Source organism: Ooceraea biroi, chromosome 4 (assembly GCF_003672135.1).
Source record: "Ooceraea biroi isolate clonal line C1 chromosome 4, Obir_v5.4, whole genome shotgun sequence".
NCBI lineage: Eukaryota > Metazoa > Arthropoda > Insecta > Hymenoptera > Formicidae > Ooceraea > Ooceraea biroi.
In genome coordinates this window covers 6900209-6922750 of record NC_039509.1, presented here as the reverse complement: position 1 = coordinate 6922750, position 22542 = coordinate 6900209, and the positions used below count along the sequence as shown (strand labels likewise).

Here is a 22542-nt window from a genome sequence, read left to right as displayed (position 1 = left end):
GCGGAATCTCGTAGAATTTCAATTAGTTGCGTGCGTTCTCAAGATGCCACGCATGATAATTCATGCGTTCAGCTAAGCGTTGCCGCGTCGTTACGCGGAAGAGGATCTCGCCGCCATTCAGGGCAAATGAGCCAATGTGTTCTTTGTATCCGTGTTTCTTTTGTGCCACGGTAACGGACGTATCGCGAGGAACAAAGGTAAAGGGGTTTTTAGACAGGCCGATAGTTTTACTGACCGGAAAAAAACACAAGACCGCAGGGATTTTACATTATTCTCGGACGTTGGGGTACTCATCATTTGAGCGCTCGAATTCGCGGTACCCCGTCATTCGAATTCATGGCTCGAGTGACTCTCCTCAGTGTTCATAATTCGCTCACGAATAGAAATGATTTACCTCACAAAAATTGTTATGTAATATCATTTTATTATTGAAAAGGTTTTAACATTACAAAGAAACTATGGCATATCTAGAGCGCTTCATATAGCGATATATAATACGTTCTTATTTACATCCTGCGAATTAATGTATTCCGCTATATGAATTATGAAATAATAAAATCTTTCATGGTGATATGTATGTGCGTGTGTGTGACATATTCCGCGTGCAATTGTCAACTATCCTGTATTATACCATTACAAGATAACTGTTATTACGAAAACTCCTTAAAAAGGCTTGATGAGATGTCTATTGTTGGCCTGACGATTTTCTGCGCTTGTCGCGTGCTCTTTCTTTTTCCTATCTCAATTTGGCTTTATTCTTCGTTGCGATCCTGCGTCTCGGATACCGCCAGTATCCGGACCAGATCGTTGTTCGATTCCACGACGTTCTTGTACGTGACAGTGTCCCTGTTTCTACCCTTAAAGTTCCATTGGCCTATCGGTCGTTTCAGGAACAATAAAATCGTGCTGATGATCAGAGCGATAAACAATATCGAGAAGCAGGTCCACAGGATCGGATAAAGCACCGACGAGTCGTAATCGCATTGCAATTCGTAACTCGGTATTTCAGCGAGAAATTTGCCGTGATGTTGATCCGGTGTGCGGCATCTATTAGCACAGAAACATTACGAAATATGTATATCGTATTATTTACGATTGAGAAAAACGTTTATAAAATAGAATTTAATCGCGATAGTTATAATTTAAAAGTTTGCATTTTATTAAATAATAAGCTTTGCTCGTTCAATTTATTATTAACAAAATAATTCCAGTGTAGTGTAAAAAGAATTTTACTTTAGAAATTCTCGAGACATCTAAAGGCACAACGCTGAAACTTGATGAACGTGTCAGAATTGTTATGACATTATTTTATAACAAAACCTTTCGAGACAAGTAGGTCCACAGTAATTATTAAGAAATATTATAAATATACTAAAGAGACGTAAAAATAAATAAATAATAATACAATTTTTAATCAATTCTATCTTGAATCGATATTCGTTTACCAACTGAGAGTAACCGAGACTCTCATTTACTTCTCACCTGATATCTTGGCCGAGATTCTTAGTCGAATTTAACAAACTGACCCATTCCAACTTGCAGTCGCATTTCCAGGGATTGTTCTCCAATTCGACGACGGCCGTTTGTTGCATCAATGCACGCAGATCGACACCCAGAGTCTCAAGGCCGCAACCTTTTATCGAGAAGCGCTGTAATCGTGGTAGCACGACGCCAATCTGCGGCCAGAGACTGAGCTGGGTCAATCGTTTGCAACCGATCATCGATAATGTCTCCAGACTGGTCAGGTTCTCGAGATCGTTCAGGGCCACCGATGTCAAATTCGGCATGTAGTTCAACCTCAGTTCTCGTAACTGCGGTAGATACAAATTTCCGAAGTTTGTCACTTGCGTACCAGATAAGTCCAACTCTTGCAAGCTTATCGGTAACAGAGGTATCGCGCTGATTGGGTTCCAGGATATATCCAGAGTTGATAAGTTGGTTAATGTCTTGAAGAAAGTGGGCAAGAAATACGGCGCGGATATGTCCTTCAGATCGAGATGTTTTAGCGCTTTCAGATTCCAAAACGCACTCTCATGTATCCCATCTGCTATGGGGTTGTGAGACAAAGATAGGTACTCTAAAATCTGAAAGGAAAAATTTATTTAGAGTTGCGATGTTATTTTATAATTATTTTATAATGGCAAACATGGAAAAAGATTTCGTAAATCATTTACACGACTCACAAAATGAATTAGAACGTTTTCGTGAAGATTAAAAATTATAAAATGAACATTTCCTTAATTAAAATGATCATTACCGTAAAATGTTGCAACATGGTTTCATTGACGACGGTGAGTTTGTTGAAAGAAAGATCCAATATTTTCAGTTTCGGTATTCGATCGTTGAAAGCATTGTCGTCGATGTATTCGAGTTTATTGTGACTCACATTCAATATTTGCAAATTATATTCCTCTTTGCAGAGGAAGAAAAATCGCTGGAGATGATTTTGAGACAAGTCTAGCGTTCTCAGCATTTCCAAATTAGTGGAACAATCTAGAAAACTGTCAAACTCGTTTCCCGTCAAAATCAGGTCTGTTACTTCCTGCAGATTAAACTGGGATTGCATTTTTACGAAGAAATCTTCTTTCTTTAATCCTCGGAATGACAGATCAACCTGCAACGCAAACCGCTTTTAACATATCTTCACTCGTTGACAGAGCAATTCCGGACTCAGTTATCTGAACACATGATCCGAACACAAGCAAGAATTTAACAATATTGAAACCAACATTTCATTTATTTAACTACACTTCATGCATTTTTCACAAGTATACTGAACATTAGTATGAAACATAACAGATGTACGTATAAAATCAAGATACGCGTGCGTACGTTGAAAATAAACTGAAAATCCGTCGTGAATATCATTTTATCGTGCAAGTTTCGAAACGCACTCCAACATATTTAAATCGCGTGCGGCGATTGCTCCCGCGAGAAAAGGATAACATTAAAAAAAAAAAGCGATAAGCGGAACCGGAAGTTGATATTCGCGATATGTTCGCGAGTGTCATCCGGACGTGCCGGAAAATCCTGAGCGATTGTCGACGACGGTCCGATTAGGGGAGACAGGAACCACCGCCAGAAAAAAGGACCCACCGTCACAGTTTTCGCCGAGACGAGCGAAACGACGACGGCCAAAAACGTGAGCGATCCGAGCCACATCGTGCCAGGTGGTAATTTTCTGATTAGTTGACGTTTAGAGCGATCCGATTTCCACGCACCCGATCGGCCGACCGCACCACCGGGACCACCTAGCGTGAACTATGCTTCCCACACCGCGATCCGATGGAATGGCAACGAATTCATCCGCGACTCTCTGCCGAAGATTGCAGTGCCGAATTAAGAGGGGGGCAGAGAAATCAGCTGCATTATAATAATGCAGTCCGCACTTCGATCGGCGATATGAGCGCTCCTTCCTTATCCAGACTGCTCTCGTTGCAAGAAAATGTTTTTTTCCACCTTACCTGATTCCTTGCAAACTTTTGATTGATAAGCAAAATTATTTCGTCACCGCTCTCGTTTCGTACTAATTTTCGTAATAATCAAACATGTTCGAGCAGCAATAATTTGAGTAATTTAGTTAATTCTATAACGTAACGCGTTCTATCTTTTATTTTATTTTATTGCGGCGATAAACCTCGTTCATTATCGACACTGAACGTGTATTAGCCACAGCCAAATATTTTTTTACAAAATGACTCCGCTGCGCGAATCGTGCGTTAATTTAATCCGTCCCCGGTCAGAAGTTCAGAATCGCCGAGGCTAACGTACCGCTTTCCGATAAACCGATGCCGATACGAGCCGCTGCCGTGCGCGTAAATCCAACACGATTTGCCCCGGCTGGTCAGCGATTGTCTCTCCCGCCACAATTAATCGCACATTTCTCTTCAATTAAACACGGCATCCGAGCGGTATCGTTGAGTTTGCGAAATTTATGGATCATTAGAACCATGACGTTTTAACGCTGCATTTCGCAGCGAGACTCGCATCCGAAATGTTAGCGTATCTGTCATGTCTAGAAAGTAAAAATACGGCTAACAGTGATAAACCTCGCTCTTCATGCCGCGCGTCTAATGACGATAATACCATTCGTGCATATCTCGTCGAGATTAATGTGTAACCGATAAAGTGCGTGCTTTATTTTATGCATCGTTTTCAAATTACGTTTTGTTATTGAGAATATAAAATTTTGGAGATTATAATTTTTATGATTATATTGTATTTTATCAGTTTAATTTTCATTCTAATTTAGTTGTTTCCAAGATTTTATAGAGGGATGTCAAGTAAATCGAAATCACCGTCATAATGCGGCGATGTATGTAAAAATGCGCATTGTTGGTTTAGTGTAGCGTACAACAAATTTCCTACTATTGAAATTGTTTTACTGGGTGACACTATTTTATAAATGCATTTTTATATCGTACTTCTAGGTTGGTTTGCAAGAAGAGAGATAAGTAATTTTATATATGATGATTCGACATATATCTAGGAAATTGATTTAGATGAAGAAAAATAAAATAAAACATGATAAATAAATCAGATGCCGAGTATTTTATTATTGAAATAGAACAGAAAAATAACTTGACGGAAAAATTATATTTGTACGGATTATCGCAAATATCGAACCGCCCCCGTGGGAAATCGCAGTCGCGTGAAAGTAATATAAACAAAAAGCTCGTTAAAAGACATTTATGCACGGAGTCGTATCTGTCTTCGCGCCCGCGATGGATAATAACAACTGCATATGTAGTAATAAATATGCGATAGTAATAAATATTGCAGTGTTCCGAATACGCACTAAATGATAATACGGGGCAAGAGGGTCGTTCACTTTTTTGGAGTTTGCGGGGTGCTAGTAGCCTTGAAAACCAGCGGATTCGATACTCGAAATATGCTGGGCAGCATTGTGGCCAACGTGCCAAACACCTCCTCCGACATTCCCTGAAAGCGATAACAACGATATCGTTCACCTCTTTTTTTTTTATTTTCAATATTTGTGCGTCGCACTTATCGCCGGACTTACTTTCGGTACGAGAAACTGCAGATTCTTTAGTTCGGCTCCACCCCAAGACGCCATTTCGATCATGAAGCCTTTCACGCACTTGAAGACTAGCTCGGCCCGTTTCGTGCACCAGGCGACCGTCATGTCCTATATCGATGTAGATTAAATTATATTTTTGCCTAATTATCCGGGAATTATTTGTCCGAATTATCTAAGTGATAGATAGATACCTCTGACATTTCGTGGACGAGTAGCACGGGTATTGTCAGCGTCGTCACGTCGTTGCAACACGCCGTCTTCAAAATGTTCCTCAGTCCCAGAATAGCGGGATGGCGCGAATTGATGTCACCTGAAATTAATGTCGCGCGTCAAGTTTAAATCGCGTGCGATACGGAAAATTTTGTCAACGGTCAGTGATACCTACCAGATCTCAGAGAATCATTCACCACCATGTGAAACACCACGTGGACCTGCGCCAGATTTGAATGTCTCGTGATAAAAACATCGCCCGTTTGCAAGCTCTTGCTTGTCGTGGATTTTTTCGCCTACAAATGACGTGTACATGTAATATGGCTTACACGCAATATCCTTAAAATTAAGTTTTTCAAAATATTTCCTACATGCGGATCACTTCCTTCTCTATGATGCACCTGTCTCCAGGCAACGGCATCCTTCACATCATCCCGTATTTTTTCTAACTGTTCATCGATCGGTGGAAAATGGAATTCCGTTGTTAATTGACATATCGAACACAATTCTACAATGATGTATTTTTTTTAATTTACGAAAGTATTGTATTAGTTGTGCTAAAAAATGTCAGAAACGAATATACATTTTACTACATTCTGAAAAGCACCTTTCGTTATTCCGGAATAACTGCCCAAGTGATTATCGCTTAGAAGAACTAATCCACATAGATCGTTCGAATATAATCCCAAAGCTGTTTGCAATCTTTGCGGCGTTGGATCCATCCTAGATTCAATATTTATTACATTTATTATACCTGATGTATCTATCATAATCGATTAAAAAATCAACAATCGAAAAGAGAAATTGTAGTTACTGAAATTTAAATTGAAATTCTCTCCTGAAATTTTCAAGAGAAAATATATTTGCATAAGATTTAATTAAGATTGCCACGACGTACCCGGATTCGCTATTTTTCGTACGACAAAAGTCGAGCACGTCTCCGGTTAATATACGTATGTTGTGCATTTGTTTCATCTGAGATCCCAAATGTATAGTGAAGCTTTCTTCTAATTGAGGGTAATCTGTCGTATGTTTCTCTTCGCTATGAACGAATTTGTCTAAAGCGGGACGTATCGGCGGCAGCGGTACCATAGGCGAACCTCTATCACGCGAAAACGTTACATGAGATATATTTTATTCTTTACAGAAAACTCTGAAGGTTTCGTTATTGTAATATGTGAGAATTAGACTCAAGTCACGTGAGAAAAACAAAACCTACACTGGCGTGCCTATCATGCTGGTCTGTTGTTCTTCCAGTAATCTCATGATCCAGTTTCGATACTGCCGCCGTTGATCTAATCTCAAAGCATCGATTCTCGATCCCCAGTAACCCTGCAATAAACTCTGTTCCTCGAAATGACGACCTGCCATATCGTTTATCGATTTTTCCGTAGATCCTGCTTCCAGGGCCTCGACAGCGACGCGCATTTCGTCGGTTTGTCTGGAATTTATGCATGATTCGTCTTTCTCGAATTTTACTTTTCTTTTCTTCAATTATTTTTAATTAAAATGCCAAATTTGTATCCATAAATATTTCTTTTTATCTTTCATGCTTCAAATTTTTTAAGACTGTACAAAAGCTATGTTTCAAAGAATGTTGTCATGAAAAACGCGAAAAAACCGTGATATTACTAACTTTTGCGTAAGTTGCTCATAATCGGTATCCCTCATCTGGATTACTTCAGTGACGTCCCTTCCAAATTTGTGTTCCGCCTGCAAAATTGGTTCTAAAGACGGGGAGTGCACCAATCTGTGATATGCTGCGGCGAAAAGTTCCTCGTCGGTGGTTCCGATGGGATCAGAATATTCTACGGTTTTCTGTTTGTATATTTTCTCCCAGTTTTTAATTATGTCTTCTAAATCTAGCGTGCCGTCTTTAGCAGAATCGATAAGTTTCTCTGTTTTTTCATCGTGAAACTGCAGTGTCAGCTCTTTGATATCGCGTTGCAAGGCTTCTAATAAGTCTGATTCCACATAACACGGTAGCTTGAACGATGACATGATACGATGCATCAACTCTTTTATGGAACCATGGTACGGTATTTTTATCGGAATTTCCAACGTGTATTCTTGGTTCGTAGTGCATGTTGGAAACTTGTAGACGAATGTCTTCTCAACGCATTCCTCCTCTGCTTTATTCATGTTCTTTAACGACATTTATATGCTTTTAATGTGAATTTTACAACGATATATTGGTGCAAAGTGGAAATGTGAATAAAAAATGGTACGCCCGAAATAGCACAATAAAATAATTATATGGAACAATTAACAACTGATTAGAGTAATAAATTCAACGTAATGAACATGCTTATCAGCATGTATGCAGACGTTATGAGGCTTAAAAAGATGGGATACACTTATCCCGCCAAGGTCAGCTTTCACAACTTTCGGGTTAAGAGGGCAAAGATAATCCTTATATATAGAACGATTATATTTATTGTCTATATTTATTTCAATGATAAAACAGCTGTTAATTGTAAATTTTAATTGCTTACAAATTTGAATGCGCTTGTTACATAAATCTAAAAATTCTACTTGAACGGAATAAACGCAAATCTAAAATATAACATCTTCATTTGTGTATTTATGTAACTGTGTGAAAAAACTTGCAAAATATAAGGCACGAATGAACATTAAATCTTTTTGGGACGAAAATATAATAACTGCGACTCAATCTCGATATAACATTTTCGATATTATCGATTGCATCTCTTCGGGTAACTCGGACAATAAAAAAGTGAGCGCGCAAAATTTCTGAGAATTATATTTTAGGATATCCGGTCGTTTCTACTTTATCGACTCACGAGGACGCTATGTACTGCGACAAGTAGCGATTGTCAAAATATTGGATGTATCATAAATACATGCTAAGAGTTTGCAAATTAATGTAGTACTCACATTCGCATATGTTCTATTGATACATGTGTCATCCGAGGATCATATGCTTCGATTAATCGAGCTGTAAATCTGTTTACGAAACATAACCTCTACCTTCCACGCACAAAAATTCTTCACTACTTCTCTATGCGACTAGTATGCTGGATAAGATTTACATAAACTTTAAACAATTAACAATCGTGATCACTTTTGCACATTTCCTATCTATTCATTTGAAAATACACTATCTGCGTGACAGTCGACAACCCTTCAACGCCCCCACGACAATCACAACTGTCATTTAACGCACAGTGTTTCCAACTTAACGTTCATTTGTCATGTATATAATTCTTATGTTTCTTTTTAACATAATTTAAAATCATTGAAACGTACTGATTAAAAGTATCTGTTAATTCATTCTTGAGTTGTATCACTTGAAAATAAAAATTTGCTTAATTTGCTGTTTGAGTAATATAAATTATAAACAAAAATTCATCTAAAACTTGCTATAAGTGTAATATTTGGAAAAATAAACCTCGTGCAATTCATCCTTAAATAATGCTACTGTGTGGGCGTGATTACTTTTGGAGTCTTGAAGGAATAATTCAAGAGATCTGACATTATCGACTAGTTCTGCTTGCACTGAAGGTAACTATAGATAACTTTGACACAGTTTTTCAATTTACCAAATTACCAAATTAAGTTTTACTAAACATATTTATGCATATTTATGTGTAAGTGCAGATTGAGTGTTCTAAATATGTTCTTAATTTTTAATATAAATACACTCACTCAATGCAGTTCTCTTTATTTTTGCATAGAATAAAGTTTGAACAGTTATGTTAGGTCGGTATAACAGATTTCTTATATTGCGGTCCAATTGATGCTCCAAATGTTTCAAAAACGCAAGTATGTTAAGTTGGTAGGAGCCACACTCAAACTATAAAGATTCCGAGTAAAGATTTTGCAATAGACGCTTTCGGCGGTATTAAATCCTGACGATAAATAAATTTCGATAATGGTAGATCATAAAGAAAACCACGAGGAATTGACAGATGCTGAGGCTGAATTATACGACAGACAAATTCGCCTCTGGGGCTTGGAATCACAGAAGCGGTAAGTTAATGTCACATATCCTAACCTATACAAAGTTCACCGGCATTTGCGAATTGTAAGTTAAACATGAATGAAATGTGCACAGGACTAGCTATAAAGTATATTTAAAAGAAATACCCAGACGAAAGACATCGCGAAGATGTCTAAAGAATTATTAAATTATATGTATTAAAGACTCGATGTCTTAGAATTTTCATTAAAATATTACATTAAATATTTCCTAACCATCTTTTCACAGTTTGCGGGCCGCAAAGATCCTCTTAATAGGACTGGATGGCTTTGGAGCAGAGATTGCCAAAAATATTATTCTGGCTGGAGTCAACAGTATAACGTTTCTGGATCATAGAGATGTAACAAAATTAGACAGATGCTCGCAATTCTTTGCGCCAAAAGACGATGTTGGAAAGAATGTAAGAATCGGACGATGGACTTTATTAACGCGTTGCATGAATCATGTATATTAAAATCATGATGATCTTGCAGAGAGCCGAAGCTTCGTTAGCAAGGGCACAAAATCTGAACCCCATGGTTAACGTCACCGCAGATGTGGACAAGGTTGATGCCAAGCCGGATGAATATTTCACACAGTTTGATGTGGTATGTGCTACTCACTGTACTATCACGCAATTGAAAAGAATCAATCGAGTGTGCAGAAACCATAAAGTCAAGTTCTTCGCTGGTGATGTATGGGGAGCACTTGGTTATTCGTTCGCGGATCTATTGGAACACGAATATGCAGAGTACGTACACTTATAAATTTGACAAACATATATTGAGACTCGATCTCTTGTAAACCGGGCATATTGTTTTAGGGATGTTGTACAAACGAAGAAAGTAAAGATACTGGAGGGTGGCGAGCCTATGGGAAAAGAAAAGTTTGAGAGCATAACCGTTACTGAAAAGCACACCGATACGTTTGTACCTTTCGAATTTATTTTGAATGTTCCTAAAGTATCATTGCCTAAGGAATCGGAGATCTACTATATGATGCTAAGTATGTTTTAAAGTGAGAGAGTGAACTTAATAAATGTACCAAATAAATAATTATCTTTTTCTTTTCTATCAGTAATGTTAAATTATCGCGAAAAGAACGGCGACGATCCACTGCCTGATGAAAGGGGTTGTGAAAATTTGAAGAACGAAGCTTCCGCGATTATTAAGAAATACGAACTCGAAGATAAGATAGATCACTTAGTAGAGTATGTATATAATATCACGTAACTAATTTATATATTATTTTTCAAGATTCTAACGTGTTATTTTTTAACATAGAAGCGATTTGTATGCGCAAATCAGTCCAGTTTGCGCTATCATTGGTGGCGTCATGACACAGGAAATAATCAAAGCAGTGTCGCAAAAGGGAACACCGCATAATAACTTATTTGTATTTAATCCAGATACGCTGGGCGGAAAAATTTTGAAATTGGGCCAATAACGTTCATCAAATTATCTGGCTATTTTCTAATTCCTATTGTCATTGACATACTGTGAATAGTATGTTATATTCATCTTTTTCATCCTTTTTATACGCAAAAAGAAACAAGTATTTAACTTTATTGTCAAGAAATACACAGTGATATTTGAAAATAAAGCTTTCTTTTTTACTTGTAATAATTTGTTATATATTTGTATCCATTGTTATTTATTATCCATTGCATTTATGTTTTATATTAAAAAATATACTTTTTCGCGTGTACGTGATTCATTATCATAATCTTCAACAAAGCAATTCCGAATTCGCTTTGTGGGTTTTTTGGTGCTCTTTCAAGTGGAAGATACGTCGCGAGATATGTACAGCGGGGATTGAAAAATCGAGGGAGAGCCGATTAGTGTACGGCTCGTTATGTTTTATCGACTCGTCGACATTATTTTCAAAGGAGCGCATTTCGCGCGTTTACATCCTATTTCACCGGAAATTTATTGCAGTAACGTGAAATGCAATTTCGCGATTAACCGTATTCTGCACTAACTTCGCAGATACTGACAGATATTGTTACATAATGACAGTAATGATACGTGATAGCGCAAGTATACTCAATATAGAAAATTGCTGATAAAGCGCTTTACTATTTATTACTTTTATTTATCTGACGTGTGCATACAATGAATGTGCACGTCGGTGGTATGTGCCACTTCACGCACGTATGTACACACGGCCGAGTGATTGATTCGATCCTCGACTCGGAATTATGATGTATCGTCTTTTCCCGTGCATACGATGTCGTTGCACGTCGGGCCTATTACAGCGGTATGTAAATGCACGGATAAGCTTGTAAACCGTTTCTCCCGGCTCTCTCTCTCCGTCTCGTCGCAGGTATACATATGACGTGTTCCTTAACGATGCGGCCACGTGCTTTCACGGCTGTCGAATTATCTCGTGCGACGTTTTATTTCGTGCTCGTCGGAAAACCATTAGCCGACACGACATAAAGCGCTTCTCTAATTTGACGTTTTGTTAGTATATACCTCAACGCGCGGACTACCCCGTACGGAGGGTAGTTCGTGACGGATTCGCCGTCACGTTCCGACGAGCGCAGCAAATCGCATCGACTGACGACGATTCATGTAAATTTAATAGCACGAATGTCGGTTGAATCTCGCGATCACCGCGACGAATTTATTTCATTCCAAGGATTAGGTGGATCCTCAATTTGCGCAGCGTCATGCAGATTACTTAAAAAATGATTGATTATATGTCCGATTGTTTAAGAGATATCTAATTGTCCAAGAGATATCTAATGTGATAAAATGAGCGGTCAAGAAAGAATGATTTATTTTATCAGTTTTATTCTTCGTACGAATCTCTTCGTGACTTTAACAATGATGTATGCTCCCCCGGCTGAAAGCATTCATTCAGCATGTATCACCAGTTCCGCACAGAACGACACACAAAGCTGAAAAATACATGCGATCGAGCACCTTCGCAGTTTATGCGGTCGCGTGATTATTATCTGGGCCTAAGTAAAGTAGGAGACGTACCGGCACTTCCCGTGACTCATGCAAGGAATCCACCGAGGCTACACCGACGTCGTTATACATATTCGCTGAGAATCGATATGACACGTACACCTTCAGGAATGCTAGACGAACTGCTAAAGTTCCCCATAGCACGTAAAGCCCGTACGATTTATATTACGCTCTCAAGTTACCTTTCACGTGTCACATCGTTCTTAGCACATCCCTGTTTCGCGATTGAAATTTACACGTGTATAACGTGATAAATTGCGTAATATTATAAATCGGAGAGTATTTGAAAAATGTATATTCTTCTGACATCTCTCACGTTTCGCGAGCTTGAAATTGCTGGGAATGATTTAATCAGTAGTTTTATTAGGAACGCGTGTGCGGGGGAGGTAGACGTCGTACCTCGCAGCTCGTCCTTTGTACTGTCAAATCCTCCGCGCGAAAAGGTTACCGAAGGGTGCACCCTTCGCACATCGTACCCGCGCGTTGATTTATAGCGCGACGAAAATTATTACCGCTGTTAAAATACCACCGGGCGCATTTATTGACAGACATACGTTGCTCTCCGCGCCCTTGTCGAGAGGCATGACAGCCCTTAAGACGATAAGCCTGTACTTAAACCGACCTTAAACGACGAACGTAAAGCGTTGCGGATGCTAATGTGAGCGCAACGTTTAGCGTTATTATCGGAAACTTTTATACGCGATACCATTCCCCTCTTATGCTATGGCGAAAACCTGACAGTTAATCCCGGTGTTATCGTCGACTAGAAAGTTTCAAATCGTGTGTGGACGCAATATTCGAGTAAAGAGCCATGGAGTCGCGAAAAAGCGTCGTCACGGCAAAAATTGCGTACGTGCAGTAACTGCTTACGACTTCTTTTGCCAGTAGCGTTTCCTATTTATACCGTGCTGTAACATGCTTTCCGCTTATCAGTATCTTATTGTCGGCAACTGTGCTGTGGCTTCTTTATTAACCCTTTCTGTATGTGGCTGTCGTCGCTTTCAAAAGAAGGAGACCTTGCATTCTGGTAGCGCAATCGTTGAAAAGCGTTGAGAAAAGCGCTCGCAAATTGCATCATGTAGAGAATAACAATGAGAAATCACGTTACTAAATGTTGGATAAAGAAACTACTAATGAAATATTTCATAATTTCCATAATTGATCGCTCTTTATTAATTACATTTAATTAAATTCAATTGAGAAGGCAATTACCGGGTATACGATTCACGATTCTTTCAATGAATCTGTTTTAAACTTCTCTGTTTCTTCCACACGCTATGTTATAAAAGAGAAATACATTTTTTTCCTTTATATTTCCTATTACCAATGATTACCGGACATTCCGTATGCGTCACATGGTATGTTACATTACGTGTCGCATCGCCTCGTGTCGTTTAAAGTGATTCGATGGCGACGACACTCGAACGAAGAAGGCGCATAGGTGAAATTCTGGCAGGCTGGGGGTGGCATCGCAGGGCGGAGGGCATAAAAAGATTTCATGGCCCGTTTTCTGACCGAGGGACATAATATTTTTCGTCGCCGGACATTCGTGTGGACCACCTCGCTGTCCTCCCTTTCTTTTCACTCACTGCATTAACAAAATAACGTAATAAAATCTGAGTGCTCTCCATTGCCGAGTCTTTTCCTCTTCCCTCGTACTACCCCTCCAGCCTCGTCTCGCCATAGATATCCCATCACCTCGTATTTCTTCTTTTTCTAGGTGGACACTCGTAAAATCCGATACATTGTGCGCCGAGAGTTATATTCGTCATGGCTGTAATCGGCGACGGTGGACACGCGATCGACGGAAGGATCGACGTCCTGCGACATTTGCGATCAAGCCGGCACGTGATGGTGAGTCGCCTTTTTCCTGATTAATTCACGACTGATTGTACGAATGCGTTTACCGCCCACATTGCTTTATGACTTATGGACTTCATTCTGCGTCCATTTTCATCATTCTGTCACGAGCGTCTTTACGATTATATGAAACTGCTTTTACTCTTTCAATGCATTTCGTCAATCAATCGTACCAAATATATCCGTTGAGGGTTTTTCTCTCTCACTAATATTTTTTATAAATACATACATTTCTTCACGATGTCGACGCTAGTGGAAAGTAAGTGTTCAATCGTTGCATCTCTCGAAGCTGCAGAAGCATTTTTCAACGTCGCGCTATAGCTGTAAAACTCTCCCGTACTATAACCGATGTTTCTCCTTCGAGTTCCAAGCCATTCTCGAGAAGAAGGCGAGGAGCAACGCCTTTAGGTCGCGACATTAATTTCGCGCGTTGCGAAAGCCGTTGCGGCGGCTTCCGAGTTTCGGATTTCGAGCACGCCCGAAAGCGCGATTCGCCGCGATATTGCCGGGGCTTTACGAGCAGCCATCGGTGCAATTCAGACAGTTTTTAGGGTCAAACGAATAGCTAATGCAAATACGGCTTCTCGCGCCCGGCATTATTTCACCGGCCCCTCACCCTCCTGCAGTCGGCCGTTAGTCTGGGCTCCTCGGCGTCGAGGATCCTCCTCCTCTTCCTTCTATTCCTCCTTGCTTCTTCGCTCGTCCGTCCATCCGCTCGTTCGTCTATCCTCCCTTCGCCCCCGCTGCAGGCATTACGCGAAATCTTAATGCCCTTCGTTATCAATTAAGACACAGTCGTTGCAATTAATTCCGTGGCCGGTCGCCCCCGTCTCGCTGGAAATGGCAGGCGGAAACGGCGTCGTCTTACGCGAGAGGAGCCTTCCTTCGCGGAGGAACTTTGGTACGGCGCGACGTGTACGTGAATGAGATTGCGCGTGTGGCGGCAAGAGGTTGTAACGATCCCGGCCGTCTCAAAGTGACTCTGAATGCACGTTGATTTGTGAAGATCGGAAGCATCGGTACACAGCAGTTGCAATTAAGCGTGCGATAAATCAAGTGCGCTCAATTTCGCGGACCTGTAGTCTGACACTCGTTAATATCGATCGCGCGATTATCCCAAGCCTCGGCAGCCTTGGGATTAATACCGGGCTAATTAACACGCGATAATCTCCGTCTCCTCTTTGTTCGTTATTTGATTCAGTAAATTGAATAAACTCGAGACGTCGCTGTCGAGCGACGTAGAAAAATATTGGACGCGCAACGCCCGGCAGATTCAGATTAAAATCGAATTAATATGCATGCCCGCGCGCGAGTCCGCTTGGCGGCGACGGTGATGGAACGACGAAATCTATCTCCCGTTGCCCGGAGAACAAACCTGTAATTTGTCAGAGCGGAGGTCTCTAAGCCCCGGCATTATAATTTGCGCCTATGCGGAGAGGAAACTGGAACCGGCCGAAATCGCGAGGGGTTTGAGAAACGAGAAGGAGGAGGAGGAAGAGGAGGATGAGGAGGAAGGGATTGAAGGGGGGTCAACAGCCTCGGACACTCTTGGCTTGTACGGGAATCGATCGGGACTGGAACATCAGAGAGCGGCTAAGTATTCATGGCCGGCAAGGAGTTTCGGCCCAGCTGATGAATTCCTCATGAGGGCCATGAATCTAATGGCGAATCAATCGCGAAATTACCCCCGGCAGCGAAACGACGCGACGTCTGCCGAATCGTGACTTCTTCGCGAAAACTTCATCGCCATGGTAGCATTTTTCTGAGGTACATTATCACACGAGAGTTTCATAGACATTTAATTCGCTGCTGATATGATGAAGTGTGTGTGATATATTTAATATAAGATTTTTCTTGGTGCGACCGTGGAAGAAAGTTCGTCATTCCATGACAATATGATTGCTGTGTCACGCGCGTTTTAGTCAGATTCAGCGAGACGTTTTGCTGATTTTATGCGATTGCGATAATAGCGAATAAACTGGCAAGCGTTTTGCAGCACTTTATCATCGGCTTTTCGCTTCTTTCCCCTACAGTTTCGTTACTTCTTAACATTGCGAAGAGGATTTCTCTTTCTTTTCCGTTTTCTCTCAACGATTTCTTCCTGGCAAAAAGCTTAAGAGGTCGCGCTCTGGAGGAGGAGAACGCGTCCGTTAAATTACAAAAGGATCGTAGTCGTACGTGCGTTACAATGTTTTCCTTCACATATGCCGAGAGGAAGTGTATCATAAGTTACCGGGTGGTTGAGATCTACGACGACGGTTCAGCCCATAATTCATGCTTTTGTTCGATTCTGTCGGGCATTATTTTAGGTTACGTCGAGAAATGCTTTCGGGATCGCGGTTTACCGTCCTCCTTCCTTTTTTTTCTCGATAACTGGGAGAAAAATATGCCGGGTTTCCTGCCGCCTCGCCAAGCTTACCGGGGGTCTAATGTGCGCCACCCTTGTTCGACTCGATGGTGCGGCGTCTATATTATCGTTCGGCACTCAAGTCGCAGAGAAGTAGCGTTGAGATCTACAAGTTTTATATAAAAACTTGCTGGTATATAAAATTTGTTATTTGCTGACACTATGCAAATGTCACTATGTAATTTTCTCTTTCTTCCGTCAAATTTTCTCAAATTATCCATTTGGAGTTTCTTCAGTTCAGAATCGGTATCAACGTAGCGATATTCGACAATTATCCTCACAACTGCGATATTCGTGCGCTCGTAAAGTGCTTGTAAGATGTCCATTATAAATAACCGAAGGGAACGTAATCCTTTTCGGTTCCCGTGCAATTTTAACGACCCCAGGCGCGCCGCGCTCCTCGAAAATCGTCACCCGAAAGCGCATCCACCTCCGTTCGGCCTGCGTCATTCTTCTGTTGTCCGTTTAACAGCGGCAATAAAACATGTCTAGGCTTTCGTAAGAGGCAAAGCGCTCGTTCGCGAGGTGTGCCTATACGAGTCTGCGAAGCGAGTGGCACTTTAAAGTATTTTCGGCAATATGAGGGCTGACTTATGGCTTTCGTGATTCCCTCGAAAAATAGAATGAGAGATGGAGAGTACAAGAAAGAGAGAGACAGAGAGAAGAACAGATATCAGTAGGAAAGAGAGCAAAAAGGAAGAGAGAGAAAGAGAGACACGGGTGGTGGCGTCTCGAGCAGGACGACCGGGATATTGCATTGTGTTTTCTTTCGGGACAAATGATTTACCGCGTTTCCCCTTGTATATCGCCGCGAGCGTACAGCCCCGCAAAAACACGTAAGGGGTTGCAAGAGTCACCAAAAGCGGCGACGACGACGACGACGATGGGAGATTCAACGGGGTTGCGGGGGCCAAAACGCAGAGAAAATGGGGAGAGGGGTGACCGAGCCGCACGATATGGGAGGTATTACATATTTATGGGCTTCTGGTCCCGGCACGGAAGCAAATTTCAGGCAAATCTCGGTCGGAAATAACGTTAGAGCCATTGGGACGTAAGGCCGCGCCGTTTTCGAGCGGGCGGATACCCTCCCCGTGTGCTTGCGTCGGAATATTATTTCTCGGGGAAACGGTACGAGCTGCGCGAATCGCGCACAGCATTCTCTTACTATGTTCCGGTGGATTTCGCGTCGAGCTTATTGCGAGTTTAACGTGAAATATCTTTCTCGGCAGTCGCGCAATTGAACCGGTTGCACGGTGTATCTGAGATTACCGAGGGAACGGCGCAAAGATGAAATCACGTAAAGATTTTCTCGTCAAATATCGAAAAGACGATCAATTAACTTATCTTTAATATTCTTTCTGTTCTCTTTCGCTCTCTCATTTTATCTAGGAAGTATCTAAATAACACGTTATGTTTCATTATGTTTTTTAAATATTGCAAGTATTTGGAATGACGATCTAACAAAGCAAGTAGTAACGGACGATACATGACTGTGCAGTGCCGCCAGCTCGTAGCGCACGCTTGTACTACGCTACTTGAATACGTACTTGAATTTCCTGTTGCATTTTACAACAAGATAATTATGTTGCTAAATTAAAAAAGTTAATTATTGCTAATTTAGTCAATCTTGTTATACGCAATTAATGCATTAGTGTATAACTGTACATTTGGATACAAATAACAAGTATTGCGAGCTGGATTTAGATTTTTTCAAGTACAAATAAATATTTTAATAAATGTCAAGTTTAATATTAAATTAATCAGCAAGATCAATCAGAATATATTCGTTGTCGATCACAGATGAATGATTTCTTCGATTCGCATTTATTCGATGACTATTAAATGTTATTCACCTCGCGCTGGTCGTAACACTACCGTAACAATTACCGTTCTTTTGTTGAGCGCGCTTAGGAATAATCGGCCACCGTTGACAGACATTAACGTTTATGGCGTCATTAATGTGAGATATCGGCGAGCGTCTTCGAAAACCGGAAGAGCTTAACCTCGATTTCGTGTTGCCCGCTGGGACGTAATGCCTCGTGGCTTCCGATTTGATTCGGTTATATTTTATGCGAGTCCACCGTGGGGAGGTCAGCAAACGGCGTCGGGGTCGCCGAGATCGTGCGCGATGACCGGGCGAATTATTGAATATTGAACAGGGGAGAACGCCACTTCTTCGTGATCGCCATCGGAAGGGAAACGGGAAACAATGCTGCGCTGTGATTTACGCGCAAATATCGCTATGAAACATAGCTCGATGAGGAAATGATCTCTGACGCGATTATCCGAGACATCTCTGTCGCGCGCGGTGCAATCTCTTTATTGCAGCTATATTCTATGATTTCTCATAATGTGATGAAAAATTTGTCGTTCAATAATTCTTTAGTAGCCATTTGACATTTCGATTAAATTATATTTGATATGCTGCTATTAGCTCTTTGCCGTTGGGGTTTCTTTGATTTTGAGATATGTAAGTTATATCTGCGAAATATCAATTATGCATAAGTCACGCGGCACTTTTCTGTTGCCTGATATAATAGCCATTAAGCATTTCCATTAAAAGTACCACGCGCTCTAATTTTAATTAGATTCGCGTTTCTCCAAAGAGAACACCGCGAAAGCCAACCCCTTGGCTGCCGGCAGCGCCCATCCCTCGCGCCGAAATCCGGCGCTCGAGTAATTTTCGATTGCCAAGGCGAAACGACGGATGAATAAGTAAGAAGATATCGAGCCTCGAGCCGTTTGCGCCCACTTTGTAGTTCGACCGCCGTCGATGCGGGATCGGGGGTGAACCAGGCGAAGAGAGCGGGGGTTTTGCTAGGCACAAGACAGGGTGGAAGACCCGCTTACACTGCCACGGGATTTCGCGAGCAATTACGTGATTAAGACGCCTCCGGCTGCGCTTGGGGTCTACTAAGTACGTACTTAGGTCTGATCCGTTACCGTACTAACTGGCTGCGGCTGTCTCGTTCCTTCTCCTCTGCTCTACTTCGTCTCCCGCGATTCCTCTTTGCGAGCTTCTCTGCCCTATCCCTTTCTCTCCTATCTACCATTTCTCTATTTCTATGATACGAATTTAGAGCCTTGTGATCCTCCTCCTCCGTTTCACTGATCCTATTTCTTCCGTGTTTTCTCTTTCATCAATTTTAATATTATTATTATATATGCATTTATTTTATTTTTCCAACTACACATAATTTGTTTGTTGCAATGAACGACTTTTCGGTTAATTTCGATATTCTTACAATTCTTTTTCTTATTTCCGATGAATTTATTTTTTATCTTTTTTTTATTAAAGTTTGGATTGTAAGTAGGCTTGTCCTTACATTTCAAATTCATCTCGCGCTTGTATTCTATTTAATAACTACAACTGCTTGATGCATCCAAGCTACGATATTTAAGTCTTTTGAGAAGACACGAGTTCTCTAGAGAGAACACTTGATAAATTCTATTCTACTTTATTCTCCGCTCAACTTCATTCTGTCTCGGTCTTTCTCGTCTTCTCTTACCTTCATAGTTATGCCTATAGTCGTCTATACACTCCACAACTTCCCCCTTATGAAACGTTGGAAAGCACGGTGGAGAGCCGCGACGTTCCAGGGACTGGGTTTTGCCGACAACGTGAGTTTCAGTTTACCGGAAATTAACTAAATAATTCAAGAGGCGCAACCCGAATAGAGCCCGTCTTCGTCTGTCTCCTCTAGAAAGCTACACCTCGGCGACGAGAAATACCTATGTGTGCAGAGAGACTCGCGCCAATGTAAATTAAAAGAGGCTGTTGTCCAGCCTTTTATCATCCGGTCTGTCCTCCTGTCCGGGCTGCTGGGTTTATGGACTCGCGAGAGGAGTTTCGGGCGCGTTAGGTATTCATTAGAGACGATGGACAAGCGCGCGACCGTCCGGCAAGGTGGTGGTAAAATAAAAGGGTTAATAATTGCTTTCGCGTAACGCGCGCCGGGCATTAAAAACATTTTTACGATGCTTTTAATGAATTTAGGTATCATATGAGTTCTTCCTTTGTTAATACTCTGCTAGTCGTGTGCTAAAGTTAAACGAAAAAATTTGTACATATATGCTATTATTGCGTAAGGGTTGTAGATGTACAAATATATAGTAGAGTAGAGCTACGCCAATCGGCTTTCTACGCTTAACTAAGAGATAACACCTTGTTGCTTGATCATTTCGCGAGACGAAAATGCAAAATTAGAATAGGATTCGGCGCAGGAGAGGAGCACCGATAACGATAAAGTGCTGAGTGTCAATGGACGAATCACTACGTCGTCCCCTTTCCGCCGACTCGTCTGACGCGTCGAACTGCCGCGAGTGCCTAAGGGGTATATGACGCGTGGCATGGTGTGAACGAGGCCTCATTTGAATCCGAATGGAGACGATTTTCGCAGAAGAGGCTGTCAGTGAAATGGCAGTCCGCGAGGGGGTGGCAGCAGATAGAGAGACAGAATGAGAGCGGGCCCCCGGGGGTGGGTAGAGGAACGGAGGAGGATGAGTCGCGTTTTCCAAAGAGGGAAGAGCGCGCTTCGCTTCGCTTTTCGGCGTAACGGCGATGCTAGCAATATGTCACGGACAGATATTCGTATTGGTATTCCGGAGAGCGCGAGCCATCGACCGGAAGCTCATGTATTTCCGTTTCCATGCCGCGTCGGGTCGGGGTTTCTTTTCTTCCTCGTTCGGAATTGGATTTCTTTACCGAATCCTCTAGACGTACGTGTAGTACATGTACGCGCGTGTCAAAGGGTTTGAGTGATTTAATAACTATAAAGGGAGATATTTTCCGTGAAAGACTCATATCGATCGCAATAAAGTTGCAAGTTCGCGGAAAGATGTCGAGTACGTTCTCATGTATTATGGGGTCTTTTTAGTAGACAAGATACATATAATAGTACACAAAATTTATTGTTATATCATATAATCTATATATATATATAAGCCAAATACCATATTATTATATACACAAATAATTTTATTGATATTGAGTTGTCACATGAAAATGTGTTAATATTCACGGCTTTGTGCTAGTACTTCACTTTGATGTTTAACTTTCACTTTGACGTTTCGCCATAATCCGTTTTTACACCTTCCTCTTCGTTTCCATCAAAATACTATCACTTCGCGCCGTTATTAAGTTCCCGGCAAAAGACACGACTTAATTCGTAAGAATTTTCCACGAAGAAAAGACGGAACAAGACGCACACTGCTGAATGCCGCTCTTCCATTATTAGCGTCTTCATCCCTCGGTTCCATCCTCGAGATTATTATCCTGCCGATTTCATAACATCCTCGGAGGCGATGCTGCTTCTCCTTCTGCATCCTTCCCCTTAGTCCTCCCGCGCTTCCGGCGTATATCGCTCGCACTCCATTAAAGTAATGAAGACACCGACGACGGCTCGCTTTCTGCGCCGTGACGCTTCAGGGTCCAAAGGGTTTCCTTCCAAGGAATTTATTCCGCGTCGGGGGCCGTTAAACTCAAAACAAAACCCGAAGAGACTTCTCCAGCTCCCCTCGTCTCTTATTCTCCGTGCTTCGCGTTTTAACCTTATCCGCGATCCCTCGACGGCCAGCACTAGCGTTCTTCTCGTCACGACGCGAAGAATTTTATCGTACCGCCTGTTCTGCATCCCGGACATTAACCCGTGGCAAGGAGAGAGGCGTATTATTCTTAAACTGCGACGCCTCGCGCCGTTTCTACGGCCTCTTTATTGCCACCTAATTTGACACGTCCGCCAACGCTCGAGTTTTGCGCTGTACGGGAGCATAACGCGACCGCCTTGGTCCCGTCCGTCTTAATTCACTTTGCTCGCGCGATGATCACGCTGGAAACTTAAGCAAATTCTACTGGCACCGCTAATTGCGTTACAAATGGAAACACGTCCAACGGGGGAGTACTCATATTTGATTATCACCGGATGAAATTTAGGTGCAACGCTAAGGCTTGCCAAATTTTGCAATTATGATATTATTACGTCTCTTTATGATATATTTAGATAAGTGCTTATTATACTTGATTAATAAAGTTATTTTACACTTGTCCAAATCAAAAAACTGAGGT

General features: G+C 41.5%; 3 protein-coding genes across 4 annotated transcripts; 1 reads left to right on the top strand and 2 right to left on the bottom strand.

Moving 5' to 3' along the window:
• Nucleotides 1-404: 404 nt before the first annotated feature.
• LOC105282544 (toll-like receptor 7) lies at nucleotides 405-4934 on the bottom strand. Of its 2 annotated transcripts, none has more exons than XM_011344575.2 (4): nucleotides 4799-4934; nucleotides 2258-2614; nucleotides 1483-2084; nucleotides 405-1047 (listed from the first exon to the last, which is right to left on the bottom strand). In XM_011344575.2, exons 2-4 carry the CDS (start codon nucleotides 2564-2566, stop codon nucleotides 753-755), a joined length of 1206 nt encoding a protein of 401 aa, XP_011342877.1. In that variant the 5' UTR covers nucleotides 2567-2614; nucleotides 4799-4934; the 3' UTR covers nucleotides 405-752. The 2 variants fall into 2 exon arrangements, with proteins under 2 accessions (XP_011342877.1, XP_011342875.1); XM_011344573.3 differs by lacking the exon at nucleotides 4799-4934 and adding an exon at nucleotides 3097-3315.
• Nucleotides 4319-8444, bottom strand: LOC105282545 (protein C12orf4 homolog). The gene is made up of 10 exons (XM_011344576.3): nucleotides 8150-8444; nucleotides 6888-7396; nucleotides 6471-6692; nucleotides 6150-6353; nucleotides 5859-5974; nucleotides 5623-5759; nucleotides 5427-5547; nucleotides 5233-5351; nucleotides 5024-5149; nucleotides 4319-4941 (listed from the first exon to the last, which is right to left on the bottom strand). Exons 2-10 carry the CDS (start codon nucleotides 7391-7393, stop codon nucleotides 4828-4830), a joined length of 1665 nt encoding a protein of 554 aa, XP_011342878.1. The 5' UTR covers nucleotides 7394-7396; nucleotides 8150-8444; the 3' UTR covers nucleotides 4319-4827.
• A 608-nt stretch (nucleotides 8445-9052) lies between these two features.
• Nucleotides 9053-10855, top strand: LOC105282543 (SUMO-activating enzyme subunit 1). The gene is made up of 6 exons (XM_011344572.3): nucleotides 9053-9244; nucleotides 9483-9654; nucleotides 9728-9984; nucleotides 10057-10238; nucleotides 10311-10443; nucleotides 10517-10855. Exons 1-6 carry the CDS (start codon nucleotides 9147-9149, stop codon nucleotides 10677-10679), a joined length of 1005 nt encoding a protein of 334 aa, XP_011342874.1. The 5' UTR covers nucleotides 9053-9146; the 3' UTR covers nucleotides 10680-10855.
• Nucleotides 10856-22542: the final 11687 nt, after the last annotated feature.